Source organism: Sus scrofa, chromosome 17, assembly GCF_054392235.1.
Source record: "Sus scrofa isolate SSC_HxYL_T2T_F1_AM1 chromosome 17, Sscrofa_HxYL_maternal_Yorkshire_Landrace_v2.0, whole genome shotgun sequence".
NCBI lineage: Eukaryota > Metazoa > Chordata > Mammalia > Artiodactyla > Suidae > Sus > Sus scrofa.
The window spans coordinates 53,997,799-54,010,711 of record NC_139399.1 but is presented as its reverse complement, the minus strand read 5'-3'; the positions used below and the strand labels follow the sequence as shown (position 1 = coordinate 54,010,711).

Genomic DNA, 12,913 nt, shown 5'->3' with positions numbered 1-12,913 from the left:
AACCACCATGAACCCTGACTTCCCTCAGTGTCGCCTGCTTGACAGGGGTAGAACCTGTGTCCTCATGGATACTAGTCAGACTCGTTTCTGCTGAGCCACATCAGGAACTCCTCCCATAAAATATTTTTAAAGTATGTGGATCAGGAGTTGCCTGGAAGCCTAGCAGTTAAGGATCCAGCATTGTCACTGCCATGGCTCGAGTTCAGTCCCTGGCTTGGGAATTTGTGTCAACAGTGGGTGCAGCCAAAAATAAAAAAATAAAAAAAAAGGATGTAGATTGTTGTTTCCAACATAATAGCATGACTACTGCACACTTATTGGACTATAGTGTAAACCTAATGAGAATGTTCTGGGGTTGGTGGGGAGGGAGCTCCCTGTCATTATATGACCATTCTCCAAGGATGCTCAAGGGGCTGCCAGCATTGGGAGAGAAGCTGGCCTGAATGTCACCCAAAGTCTCTCCGAGCCTGCAGGATTCGGATTCACAGTGATCTGATCCTCCATCCCACCCCAGAGTGATCATTGCTGACTCAGCTGGCCAGGGCACATGATTTTTCATTTGCAGGAAACGTTGCTGCCCTCTGTGCCTTCTTCTCCTCGCCTGCATCTCCAGCTGTCGGCAGCATCTCTCAGATGCTCAGAGTAGGAAGGCAGGGAGCAGAGAGCAGATCTGACCTGGTTCGCATTATCAGTCTCCGACATGCGGAGGACTGAGACATGCCCCTCAGACAGGTGTGTCTGCATCCCTCTCTCCCCTCCTGTTGCCATGGTGAGCAACCTGTCAGGTCCCAGGCTGGAAGCAGATGCTGGGAGAAGGCTGCAGGACCATTCAAGACGTCCATTAGAGGCATTAGCGAGCCCGGCCTTCCCTTTCTCCATAATGGACTAAATGGTGGCCTGCCCCACTAATGGGTGCTTGGCCATAAAGAAACCTACAGCAGCTAATGCCTTGTTTGCTATTATGTGGATTTCAGTGACAGAAGAAGTGCTTTCATTATAATCTCCATTTGCAGACTTACAGATGCTTGGATCACTCGAGCCTAGGCCACCCCTGGTCATGAGCATACATGAGGCCATGGGTCTGGGAACAAAATATTATCGTGAGGACTTCTCTTATGGTGCAGCAGGTTAAGGATCCTGCGTTGTCACTGCAGTGGCTTGGGTTGTTGCTGAGACACAGGTTAGATCCCTGGCCCAGAATTTCTACATGTCATGGTATGGCCAAAAAACCCCCCAAAACATTGTCAGCGTTATCAGCCAACATCACACTGGGCTTTGGGGACACATAAGAGCAGATGCTGAACCACCTGTTTACTCCCAATAAGGTCAATAGTTCCTTCAATACCGGGTTGCAGGCTTAGAAGAAATGGGCTCTCTGCCGCATAAATCGTAAGAAAGTTATAATTTACCAATTTAGCAAGGACCCTTCTCTGCAAAGTGTACCAGAAGCCACCCTACAGGGCACACAGAGAGGGGTGGGGTGCAGCGAGTACGACTCTGTGGGCCTCACATTGCTCACAGGGGACAGCTTGGTTGGAGACACTAGGATTCCCACCGGTGCAGAGTAAGGTCCTGCCAGAACCCTGCCAGAACCCAGGGAAGCGTGCAGTGAGCACTGGCTGAGCGTTTTTCCCCCACGCTGTGCTGGGACTTCGGGTTTCCTTCCTTGAGGAGGGGGCAGTGTGCTCTGTATGTGTGGGGAAGGGGAAAGAATTACTGGCGACAAGAAGTGCAGACGTGGGACGTTCTTAGGATTTTGACAAAGTTCCTAGTCTCTTCCTTCTGTACACAGGACAGGCCTATATGTCCTTGACCCGCAAAGTTAGGTGTGGCCATGAGACTCACTGGGGACCATGAAATGCCAGTGGAATGTACATTTACCATTTCAGCAGATGTAAAAGAATAAGGTAGGGGAAAAAAGAATGAAGGAGAATTGATATTTGGAGAGACAATGGCTGAGCATGTTCTAAAATGAATGAAAGACACTAATCCATAGATTCCAGAGGTCCAACAAAAAAAATAAATAAATAAAAAAGTAAAAAGAAATCCATATGTCGACAACATAGTGAAAGTGTAGGAAGACCAAAGATAGATTCTTTGAAACAGACCTATGAAGAGATGAATAAGCTTCAAAAGAGTAACTGTGGAATTCTGAATTCTCCACCACAGAAGAAACTAGACTCTTCTTTAATGTGAAGAAAGAAAATAGCACAACTACCCTCAGCAAAAATACCACTCAAGGAATTCCCACTGTGGTGCATTGCATCAGGTTAAGGACCTAGGGTTTGTCTGTGCAGCAGCTCAGGTGGCTGCTGAGGCACGGGTTCAATTCCCTCCCCCATCCTCCCCTCCCCCCATGCAGTGGGTTAAGGATCCAGCATGGTAGCAGCTGTGGCTCAGATTCGATCCCTGGCCCGGACACTTCCAAACGCCACGGGTACAGCCAAAAAAAAAAAAAAAAAAAAAATGCATTTCAAGGATGAGAGTGAAATGACATTTTCAGACAAAGGGAACTAAAACAGTTTGTCAGGAGGAAATTCTAAGAGTTAAACTTCCGGTGGAAACAAAGTGATCCCACGTGGTAAGTCTGAGATGCAGAAGCAGAGAAAAGCAAATGTGAGCACAAGTGCAAGCAAACCTCAGTAATATACAATAGCAATACGGTTTTGTGAAGTTTTTTTAAAGTTAGGCTTCATATATAGGGAACAATAAGTCAGGAGGGGAGTAAAGGAAGAAAAAGCCCTGTGTCATCAAGGAAAAAGATATTACTATTAACTTTAAACCTTGAAAAGTTATCTATAAATGTTCTAATTTATAAACTACTAAACAATTAGTTCTACAGTGCATAACTTACAAAATGGTGAAAGAAATAGCAACGATTTTTTTAATTTAAAAAAACGTTTAATTTTTATGTATTTATTTTCTTTTTACCGCCCCTCCTGTGGCATATAGGACTTCCCAGGCTAGTGGTAGAATTGGAGCTGCAGCTGCTGGCCTACACCACAGCCACAACAACGCTGGGTCTGAGGCACATCTGTGACTTATACTGCAGCTCGTGGCAACACTGGATCCTTAACCCACTGAGCAGCACCAGGGATCAAAGCCAAATCCTCACAGACACTACGTGGGGTTCTTAACTCACTGAGCCACAATGGGAACTGCAAAAGTTTTTTTTTTTTTTTTTAATGTTTATTTAAAAAAAGGAGAGAAACAAACAAAAAAAAAGAACCAAAAATAAGATGGTGGATGTCAATCCAAATAAATCAGAATTTATATTAAATGTGTAAGTTTAAAGACAGGTAAATGACCATAGACACACCACCAACAGCTTTGAATGGAGTGCCCCTAGTTGAAAGTGATAGACAACCAGCAGCCTTTTTTTGCTGATGACTCACTCTGACCATTGTGACCGTCGGTGACATCACACAGCGTGACTCAGAGTCAGGGGCGGGCTGGCACACACCTTCTTTACCTCCCTGAGGGGCTAGTGAGGTTTCTGTCTCTCGCATCTGCTTTGTGGAGAGAACTACATCCTCCCAGCTCGTGTGCCATTTGATGACTGTCCTCCCGGCGGCTGCCCCTAACAGCCCCTTGTCCTTCCTTCAAGAGTAGGGGGAGCACGAGCTGTTCAGACCTCCTGCAGAGTTCCAAGGGCCAGTGCTGACACAGACGACTGCTCCGTCCTTCTTACCAAGGAGCTTTTCCATGAAGGGCATTTCATTCTGACTCTAAGAGTAGAGTAGCGAACTACTCTGCTTCAAGAACTATTTCCCATGGAGCCAGAAGCCTTAGAAATTTGCCCCTACAACCCTCACCACCGAATCCCACTTAGCAGATTTCAGTACCACTTGGCTTCATGCAGGAGAAAGAACCCCAAAAAAGCCAAAAAGATGGCCAGCTGCAAATACAATGCCTGCCACGTGGTCCCCATCAAGAAGCTGGAGGAGCACGAGGCTGCCTGTGCCAACAGAAGCAGGGCAGAGGAAGAGGACAGCCTGAGGCCTCTGAAAGTCAGCCTTCCAAGCTCAGAGCAGAACAGAAACGCCCCTGCAGTGTCCCCCTGGCTCCCCAACCTGGATGGCTGGAATGTCGATAGCACAAACTGCCACCCCATGTTTGTCCTTAAGACCTTTGTTCCCCAAAAGCTTGTCTGTGAAAGCGACACAAGAGAGTCAGAGAGAGACCACACCCTGTCCCTGACCACCCCCCCAGAAGATCATCAGATCAGGAGAGTAAACCGCCATCGACAGAAGGGAGATACAGGCCTCTTAAGTTCATGAAAGGAGATGCAACTCACCAGAATAAAAGGTGTAACAAGCAAACTGCACCAGGATGCTTCCCCCCCGGCCCCCTCCCCGCACCTAACAGATGGGTTTAACAACACTATGCTGGCAAAAGTGGGACAAAATGGGCACTTTTATAACATTGGTGAGAATGTAAGTTGGAGATTAATTTGACAATAGCTATAAAAATTATCAATGTAATGGGGTAATTCCACTTCTAGGAATTCATCCTGTTAATATAGTCATACACACGGACAACGAGGTAAGTACAAGGACACTCACTGCAGCATTATTTGTAGCAGCAAAAGGTCAGAAATATCTAAATATCCATTAGGAGCATTTGATGAAATTATGGTGCAGTCATGTAATGAAATAGTATGCTGCCCTGAAAAAGTGAGGACACTGTTTCTGTAATGCATGGACAGGCTAAGACATGTTGTTTAAGTCAGAGGCCAGCACATTTTTTTCTCTAAAGGGCCAGGGAGTATTTCAGGCTTTGCAAGACATATGATCTCTGTCACAATTACTCAGCTCTGCCCTGGTAACATGACAGCAGCCATAGGCAATATGTAGACAATGAACATAGGTTTCAACGAAACTATCTACAGAAACCAATAACGGGCTGGATTTGGCCTGCAGGGTATAATATGCCAAAGCCTGGCTTAACTGATCAAAGCCAAGTCCATGCCACCATTTTTGTAGATTTCTGGGAGAGGATGAGAACATGGATGTGCCTGCATGCGCAGTTTCTCTGCAAGGATTCACCAGCACAGGCGGCTGCCCACAAAGCCCAGTGTTGATGGTCTAATCCCTTGCAGAAATGTTTGCGGCCCTCTTTCCTAAGTGACTGCCAGACAGGGAAGAGAGAAATTTTACCCACAGTACCTTTTATAGATAAATACACATGAATGCATTATCTGGTAAAAAAATTAAAATACCTATTTTTTAAAAACAGCAAACAAAACTTTTGAAAGTTTCTCAGGAAGAAAGCTTAACTGCTAAGTTTTTTTTCAAGTTCTTGTAATGTTGTCAGTCCTGACCCCTTCAACACTTTCTACAGTGTTACATAGACTTCTTGGAATTCCCGTCGTGGCTCAGGGATCCAATCCGACTAGGATCCATGTGGATGTGGGTTCGATTCCTGGCCTCGCTCAGTGGGTTCAGGATCCAGAGTTACTGTGAACTGTGGTGTAGGTCGCAGACACGGGTCGGATCCCATGTTGCTTTGGCTGTGATGTAGGCTGGCGGCTACAGCTCCAATTCGACCCCTGGTCTGGGAACCTCCATATGCCGAGGGTGTGGCCCTGAAAAGGCAAAAAAAAACAAAAAAAAAAGAGCCCCGCAGATTTCTCCTTGGAAAAAGAAGGAGAAGCTTTGGGTATTGGCCTTAGACACCCCATGGTTAATAAAATGCATGGACTAGAGTGTTGCCATATAGGGAGCAGGTGAAATAAGAAAGTGATGTCTAGGGCATATATCTGCAAACTACAGGCCAACAGGACCAGGAAAAAAAAGAAATTTGGTTTGAGGTATGAATGCAACCAAGCGGTTATGAGTTAGTCATTACTGAAGGTGAGTGAGGTATAAATTTTACGATTCTCTCCATTTTAACATAAATTTATTTTACTATTCCCTTTTTATAAAAATCTGAAATCTTACATAATAAAAATAATTTCAAATGTATTAATATATCTTATATTTTAAGCTAAAAGTATATTTTATATATCCTACAATATTACATATTTTATCTAAACTACATACATTACATATAATATGTAATAAAGTTTTTAGGAGTTCCCTGATGGCTCAGTGGGTTAAGGACCCATCATTGTCACTGCTGTGGCTCAGGTGGCTGCTGTGGTGTGGGTTTTATCCCTGGCCCTTTAACTTGCCACAGGGCATGCCCTCCCAAAAAAATGTATGTACAGTCAATGAATCACTTTGCTGTATACCAAAAATACAACACTGTATACCAACTATACTTTTTAAATTTAAAATATATATATTATACATTTTAATGAAAACAGTCTTAAATATATAACTATACATTTATATGCATTAAATGTTTTTTGGGTTTTTTTTGTGTGTCTTTTTGCCATTTCTAGGGCCGCTCCCGCAGCATATGGAGGTTCCCAGGCTAGGGGTCGAATTGGAGCTGTAGCCACCAGCCTACGCCAGAGCCACAGCAACGTGGGATCCGAGCCACATCTGCGACCCACACCACAGCTCACAGCAACACCAGATCCTTAACCCACTGAGCAAGGGCAGGGACCGAACCCGCAACCTCATGGTTCCTAGTCGGATTCGTTAACCACTGCGCCACGACGGGAACTCCGCAATAAATATTTTAAATATATATTATGGAAGATTTCAAATTTAGACCCTGGAATAGAAAAAGATATTGGTGGAAAAACTGGTAAAATACAAATAAAGCCTGTGTGGCTGTTAGTAGTGTACTGATGTGTATTTCTTGGATTTGCTGAGTGCACCATGGTCTTGTAAGATGTTAACATTAGGGAGAGCCGGGTGGAGGGTAGAGGGGAACTCTTGGTGCTATCTTTGCAATTTTTTAATAAATTTCAATTATTTCAAGACAAAAAATTTATACACTCACAGAGCAAAGAGCCACATGACGGACACAAGGATGGCTTGTCATCAACTGTCTACGGACCTGGGGCAGCTGGCTAACCCGCCCGGCATTGTGTCCTCACTCACAGAGTAAGTGTGAGTGAGGTCACAGGATGGGCTGAAGAATTACGGGATTTAACACACGTAGGACTGTCTAGAATAAAGGAAGCCCTTGAGTAACGTTAACTACTAGTATAGCAACAGCAGGGGCATCCAGCCAAGAGAAAATGTATGGTCGTAAGAGAAAAAACAATGAGCAAGCAAATTTACAAAATATATAAACAAATGTCATCAACTGAGAGAATCATCAATGTTGCATATAAAATGCTAAAAAAGGAACTTCTAGATAAAGATAAGCCAGGGTGAGAGTTCCCTCTGTAGACTAGGATCCATGAGGATGCGGGTTTGATCCCTGGCCTCCCTCAGTGGGTTAAGGATCTGTCATTGCTGTGAGCTGCAGTGTAGGTTGCAGATGTGGCTCAGATCCCATGTTGCTGTGGCTGTGGTGTAGGTCAGCAGCTGCAGCTGTGATTTGACTCCTAGCCTGGGAAGCTCGACAGGCCACAGGTGTGGCCCTAAAGAGCAAAAAATAAAAATAAATAAATAAATAAAAATAGGCTGGTAGAGGCCATTGTTCAGAAGGAAAAGAAACATGAATAACAAAAATGAGAAATAAACAAGCCAAGAGAAGAGAGACCTAGAGATTACAAAAAAACTATAAATTTAACAAAGAGGGGAAGAAAGGAATAAGAGAGAGAAAACACAAAACTAAATGGTAAGAAATCAATCCAAATATATCAATAATCATAGAAATGTGAAAGGATTTAACTCGCCATATTTCTAAATCAGATTCATGTCCATTCTAATCAACAGTAACCAATACTTTTCAGTCAGAGATAATGGGAAGTTCATGACATGTAAGCTACTGCCACCACCTCCCATGCCTGTAACAGACATAACCAATCAATCGTAGCATTCTTTCCTGAGCCTGGACAATACCTTCAGCATCCTTCTCAACACACAGCTCCAGGTTATTATTACAGAGAGATCAGCTCTGTCTTAACAGAGTTCACCCCTGAGCCAGCTCCCCATTTGCCCCACTCTCACTGTCACATCCCAACTCAACATGTTCCAGGAAGAGTAAAGAAACACAAGAAAAAGTCCTACCTGGAGATTTGGAGGAAAGACCAGGCAAGAGAGGAATGCTGCTCTGAATTCCTGGATCTCAGCCAGCTGTTCCCCTCTCCTCCTCATTCCGTGCCCCCGCTGGGCCTGTCTCCAGGAGAACATCTGCAGCAAGCCAGATTCTAGCAGGGACCATCATGAAAGCCCTTGTTAGCAGTGACAGTGACCACAGCAAGCTAACGCTGGGCTGGGAGCGAGGGACTGGCAGCCCCACTGGCCCTGGGCAGCAGGTGAACTTTCCAAGTTCATTTGGAGGATTTCTGGCAAAGGGGGAGCCTGGCAGAAAAGCCCTGTGCTCAGGCAGAGGGGCTCTGGCACAGCAAAGGAGGAAAGATCCAGGGTTGGGGGGAGAATGGGTATGACTGCCCCCGGGGCCGGGTGCCGTACAGATACTAAGTCCCAGCCACAACCCTGAGGGGACAGTATTTTTATTTCCAATATACAGCTAGGAAAAGTGAGTCTCAGAGAAGCTAAATAACTAGCCTTGGTTCACAAGGCTAGTAAGTGGTAAGTGGCCTAATTCCAGTCCTGAATTTGCATAAACCAGAAACGTACACAAGTTCAACGAGGGGAGCTATCCACAACAGCACTCTGTAACACCAGTCTGGAAACACTCCTCGTGTCCTTCAGGAGAACCAGTTACAGTACAGAAAAGTCCCTCAACGGGACACAGTCATGAGAATGAACCCTAACTACCCAGTCAAACCAAGGTAAATCTCACATAAAGCGAAATTCAGTTCACACAACACTTTTGAAAATGGCAAGGGAGTTCCCATCATGGCTCAGGGGTAATGAGCCCAGCTAGGATCCGTGAGGACGTGGGTTTGATCCCCAGCCTTGCTCAGTGGGTTAAGGACCCAGTGTTGCCGTGAGCTGTGGTGTAAGTCACAGATGAGGCTCGGGTTCCACGATGCTGTGGCTGTAGTGCTCCGATTTGACCCCTAGCCCAGAACTTCCACATGCTTCGGATGTGGCCTTAAAAAGCAGGGGGGAAAAAAAAAAAGGCAACCCATTGATGGTGTTTGCGGTCAGGATGGTGGTACTGGTCATGGACTATTTCTGGATCTGAGTACTGGCTACCCGAATGTGTCCACCTGAAATTCATCCAGCTATTCACTTGGGATCTGTGTACTGTCCCATGTTGAATTTCCAGGCAAAGTCTTTAGAAACTGAACCTGTACCTCAGGTAGATGCTTCCTCTACTGCACCCCACTGCTGCCCTGGCTGATCATTATGAAACAGACGACTACAGAGAACAGGGCACTGAAGTGCCTGTCTTGATTGGGCTTAAGTTCTGATTTGCCCACTTTCTAGTAACTTCTGCTCAGAGCAATCCACTGAAACGTGGACACAGACTTCTCCTTTGCAGGGTTATTGTGCATAAGAAAGAAACAAGGAAGCATTTTGTAATAACATCCTAAGACCCCATGTTTTCTGAGCCCCCAGCGTGTGCCAGTGTTCCCTCCAAGCCCTTCCACAGCTCTGGAAGGTGAAGGCTTCCCCCATTTTATCGCCCAGGACTTCAAGGCTCAGAGCAGGAGCGAGCCAGGCTGGGATTCACATCCAGGTGTTCCTGATCCAAAGTCACGGCTGCCAGGAGAGCCCCAGAAAGCTTGCCAGATGTTCTAGGCAACAGTCAAGATACAGACATTGTCACAAAGACCCTGGGTTCTAGAATCCTTCCTCCCTCTCATTTCCAACAAAGTTCTGAGTCTCTGAAGTTCCTCCTCCACCCTGTTGAGCCCATGGTACATTGTTCATTTTCCTCTCCAGCTAACACAAGCCTACCTTTCTCATCAGCCAGTGGTTATGGCCATGTTAATGCTGTGTAACAAACCACTCCAATACTTAACGGCTTCAAACAAGGTTCTTTTTTTTTTTCCCCCAAGATTCTTAACATGTGTTGTTTGGGGGTTGGCTACTCTGGGTCCAGAAAAAAGCGAACCAAGAAAAAAAAAAAAAAAAAAAAAACAAACACACACACACATAGTTCCCGTCATGCCTCAGAGGTAATAAACCTGACTAGGATCCATGTGGATATGGGTTTGATTCCTAGCCTCCCTCAGTGGGTTAAGGATCTGGCATTGCCATGAGCTGTGGTATAGGTTGCAGACCCAGCTCAGACTGGTGTTGCTGTGGCTGTGGTTGTGGCGCAGGCTGATAGCTGCAGCTCTGATTTGACCCCTAGCCTGGGAACTTCCATATGCCATGGGTGTGGCCCTAACACACATACACACACACAAAACAAACCCAGGATATTGGATATTTGGACAACAGGATTAATAGAGGACAAAAATGGGACACTGCCTCCAACACCTACAGACCTCACACTCTTTTTTGATCTATAAGCAACACTGGGAGTTCCTACTGTGGCACAGTGGTTAACGAACCGACTAGGAACCATGAGGTTGCGGGTTCAATCCCTCCCCTTGCTCAGTGGGTTAATGATCCGGCATTGCCATGAGCTGTGGTGTGGGTCGCAGATGCGGCTCAGGTCCCACATGGCTGTGGCTCTAGTATAGGCTGGTGGCTGCAGCTCCGATTCCACCCCTAGCCTGGGAACCTCCATATGCCGTGGGAGCAGCCCAAGAAAAGGCAAAAAGGCAAAAAGACAAAAAGACAAAAAAAAAAAAAAAAAAAAAAAAAAAAAGAAAAAGAAACACTGACAGAATTGATCATATGCTTTACCATAAAAATAAAAGCAAGTTTCGACAAATTTCAAAAATATGAAACCACACAGGTTATGCTTCCTGACCAAAGAATTAAGCTAGGAACCAACACTAAAAAGCCTCCCCACCCCCCTGTCCAAGCTGCCCCAAGCCTTTCTGCCACATCATATCAAAGCAGGATGGGACACTAATTAGCACCTGCTGGGTACCAGGCCTGCTGCTCCCAGGGAGGGGACAGACATGCCCCAACCACGCCTCTCTGAAGGGCATCTGAGACTCAGGCTTGGGCACCTGCCCTTGCCAGACTGTTTTGTTCATTATGTGCTGTAACCTACATACCTCCAGGTCAGCTCCAGACAATATACAGGTAAAACACCTTCATCCTGACCAGCTGAGCCCACGGGCCTGCATCAGTGAAGTCTGATTCCCAACTTATAGCAAAACTCAGCTTTAACTGCTTTTAAACACATCTGACCAAGTGTAGAAACATAAAATCCATCTTAGAGGGGCTTAAATCACCGTCATTGCTGAATCAGAGCCTTGGTGTTCTCTGGAAATAGCTGGAACACGGAACTGACGCACACGGGGGTCTGTGGAGAAAGGGGTTCATTCAGGGAACCACACGCTGAGATAACCCTGGCCTAACCTCCTGTCCCTGAGCATCTTTCTCCCGCCAATCAGCTTTCTTTGGCTCAGTACAAGGGGGGCATGTCTTTCTCTGGATAAAGTATTGCGTCCTCACAATTGCTGCCCAACGGTGGACCTGGTTACTGAATAGCAGTCACTCCTCCCCATCAGCGGGGGTGTTCAAAGGCCAGACAACTGCTTGATGTGAATGCTGAAGAAAGAGCCTGAAAATCAGAAAAAATGCTTCAAGCACCTACCAAGACCTTCAAGAAACATCTAGGGCCCACTTTACCTGTAGCAGCAAACACACTTGTGGCCACCAGGTGGTGATAGGGTTGCACCATCATTACAAAGGCTTTATTTACTAGCCCAGACTTTTTCCTGAAAGTATCAGAAACCTAACGGAAAAACATAAACAGCTCAAATTAAAAGTAGGAATATCATACTATCCATCCGTTCCTCGCCGGGGCACCTCAGCCCCTTGCTTGCTAATTCCCTCTCGCTTATCGCACTGTCCTGGAAAACACCAGGCTCTGGATCAGTGCAGATGCCAAGTTGCCCAAGGCTGCAGGCCCCGCTGGGGCACTGGGGCCCCAAACTCATGGTCAAACCACAGCAGGACCCTCAGCACTGATGCAGTAGCACCAGTAACCCCTCCCAAGTGGGCTCTTCCCTCTCCGTCCACAACAAATCTTCTCAAACCTCCTCCTACCTCCTAGTAGATGGCCAGCCCTCGTGCTATTACTCCCTTGTCTTCCCTCAATGCCCTACTACCTTTGGCATCTTCTGAATAGATTGGTTGGTGTACGGTCCACCTCCCCTCTTTAGAGTCTAAGCTCCATGAGAGCAAGGTTGTCTGAAGGTGAGGTAGGTTGGCGGAGTTTTCCTTTTTTTGGCTCTTATACCCTCAGCACCAGATCCACGCCTCACCCAGGAAGGCGAAGGAACTGGAGGGCCCCTGGGTGTGTGTTCACCTCATGCACAAAGCAGAGAACAGCTCCAGGGCAAGCTAGTGGGTCTGCGGTTACTGCAACTGCAACCAACCCTTGGGGTGGGGGTGGGGGGGCAGCATGGAAGAGCCCCAGAAATAAGCCCTCAAGGTGGGTGGGTAGGACCTGGGGAGCAGGGCGCTGGGCAGAAGCCCTGGTGGGTTGCAGGACTGTTCACTTCAAATCACCCCCAGGAACTTGTGATGAACTCTGTCGGGAATAGGGGGTGGGGGGTGCACAAGTGGTCCCAGGGCACCCCCATCTGAATCTGATATGGGTACAGAGTCATGGTACCACCCCTAGAGATAAAGGCACCTGGCCCTCACCCTCACCACAGGGCATGATCCCCTATCAGTGCTGGCAGCCCTGCGGGGAGCAGTCAGTGACAGTGCCTGGGTCCCTGCAGGTCAGCAGGGGAGGGAAGTGGGGAGGGGGGATCCAGGCCGAAAGATCAGCAAAGGCACGGGGTATGAAGGAGGCACGGCCCAGCCATGGGACAGCCTGGAGCGTCCAGCTCGGCCACATGGGCTGC

General features: G+C 46.7%; 1 protein-coding gene across 1 annotated transcript; it reads left to right on the top strand.

Moving 5' to 3' along the window:
• The first annotated feature begins 3,439 nt into the window (after positions 1-3,439).
• Positions 3,440-4,324, top strand: GTSF1L (gametocyte specific factor 1 like). Its single transcript, NM_001258404.2, has one exon. It carries the CDS (start codon positions 3,774-3,776, stop codon positions 4,278-4,280), a length of 507 nt encoding a protein of 168 aa, NP_001245333.2. The 5' UTR covers positions 3,440-3,773; the 3' UTR covers positions 4,281-4,324.
• The last annotated feature ends 8,589 nt before the right edge of the window (positions 4,325-12,913 follow it).

Coding starts and splice junctions, on each gene's coding strand:
- GTSF1L (NM_001258404.2), top strand. CDS start 3,774: ATGGAGCCAGAAGCCTTAGAAATTTGCCCCTACAACCCTCACCACCGA.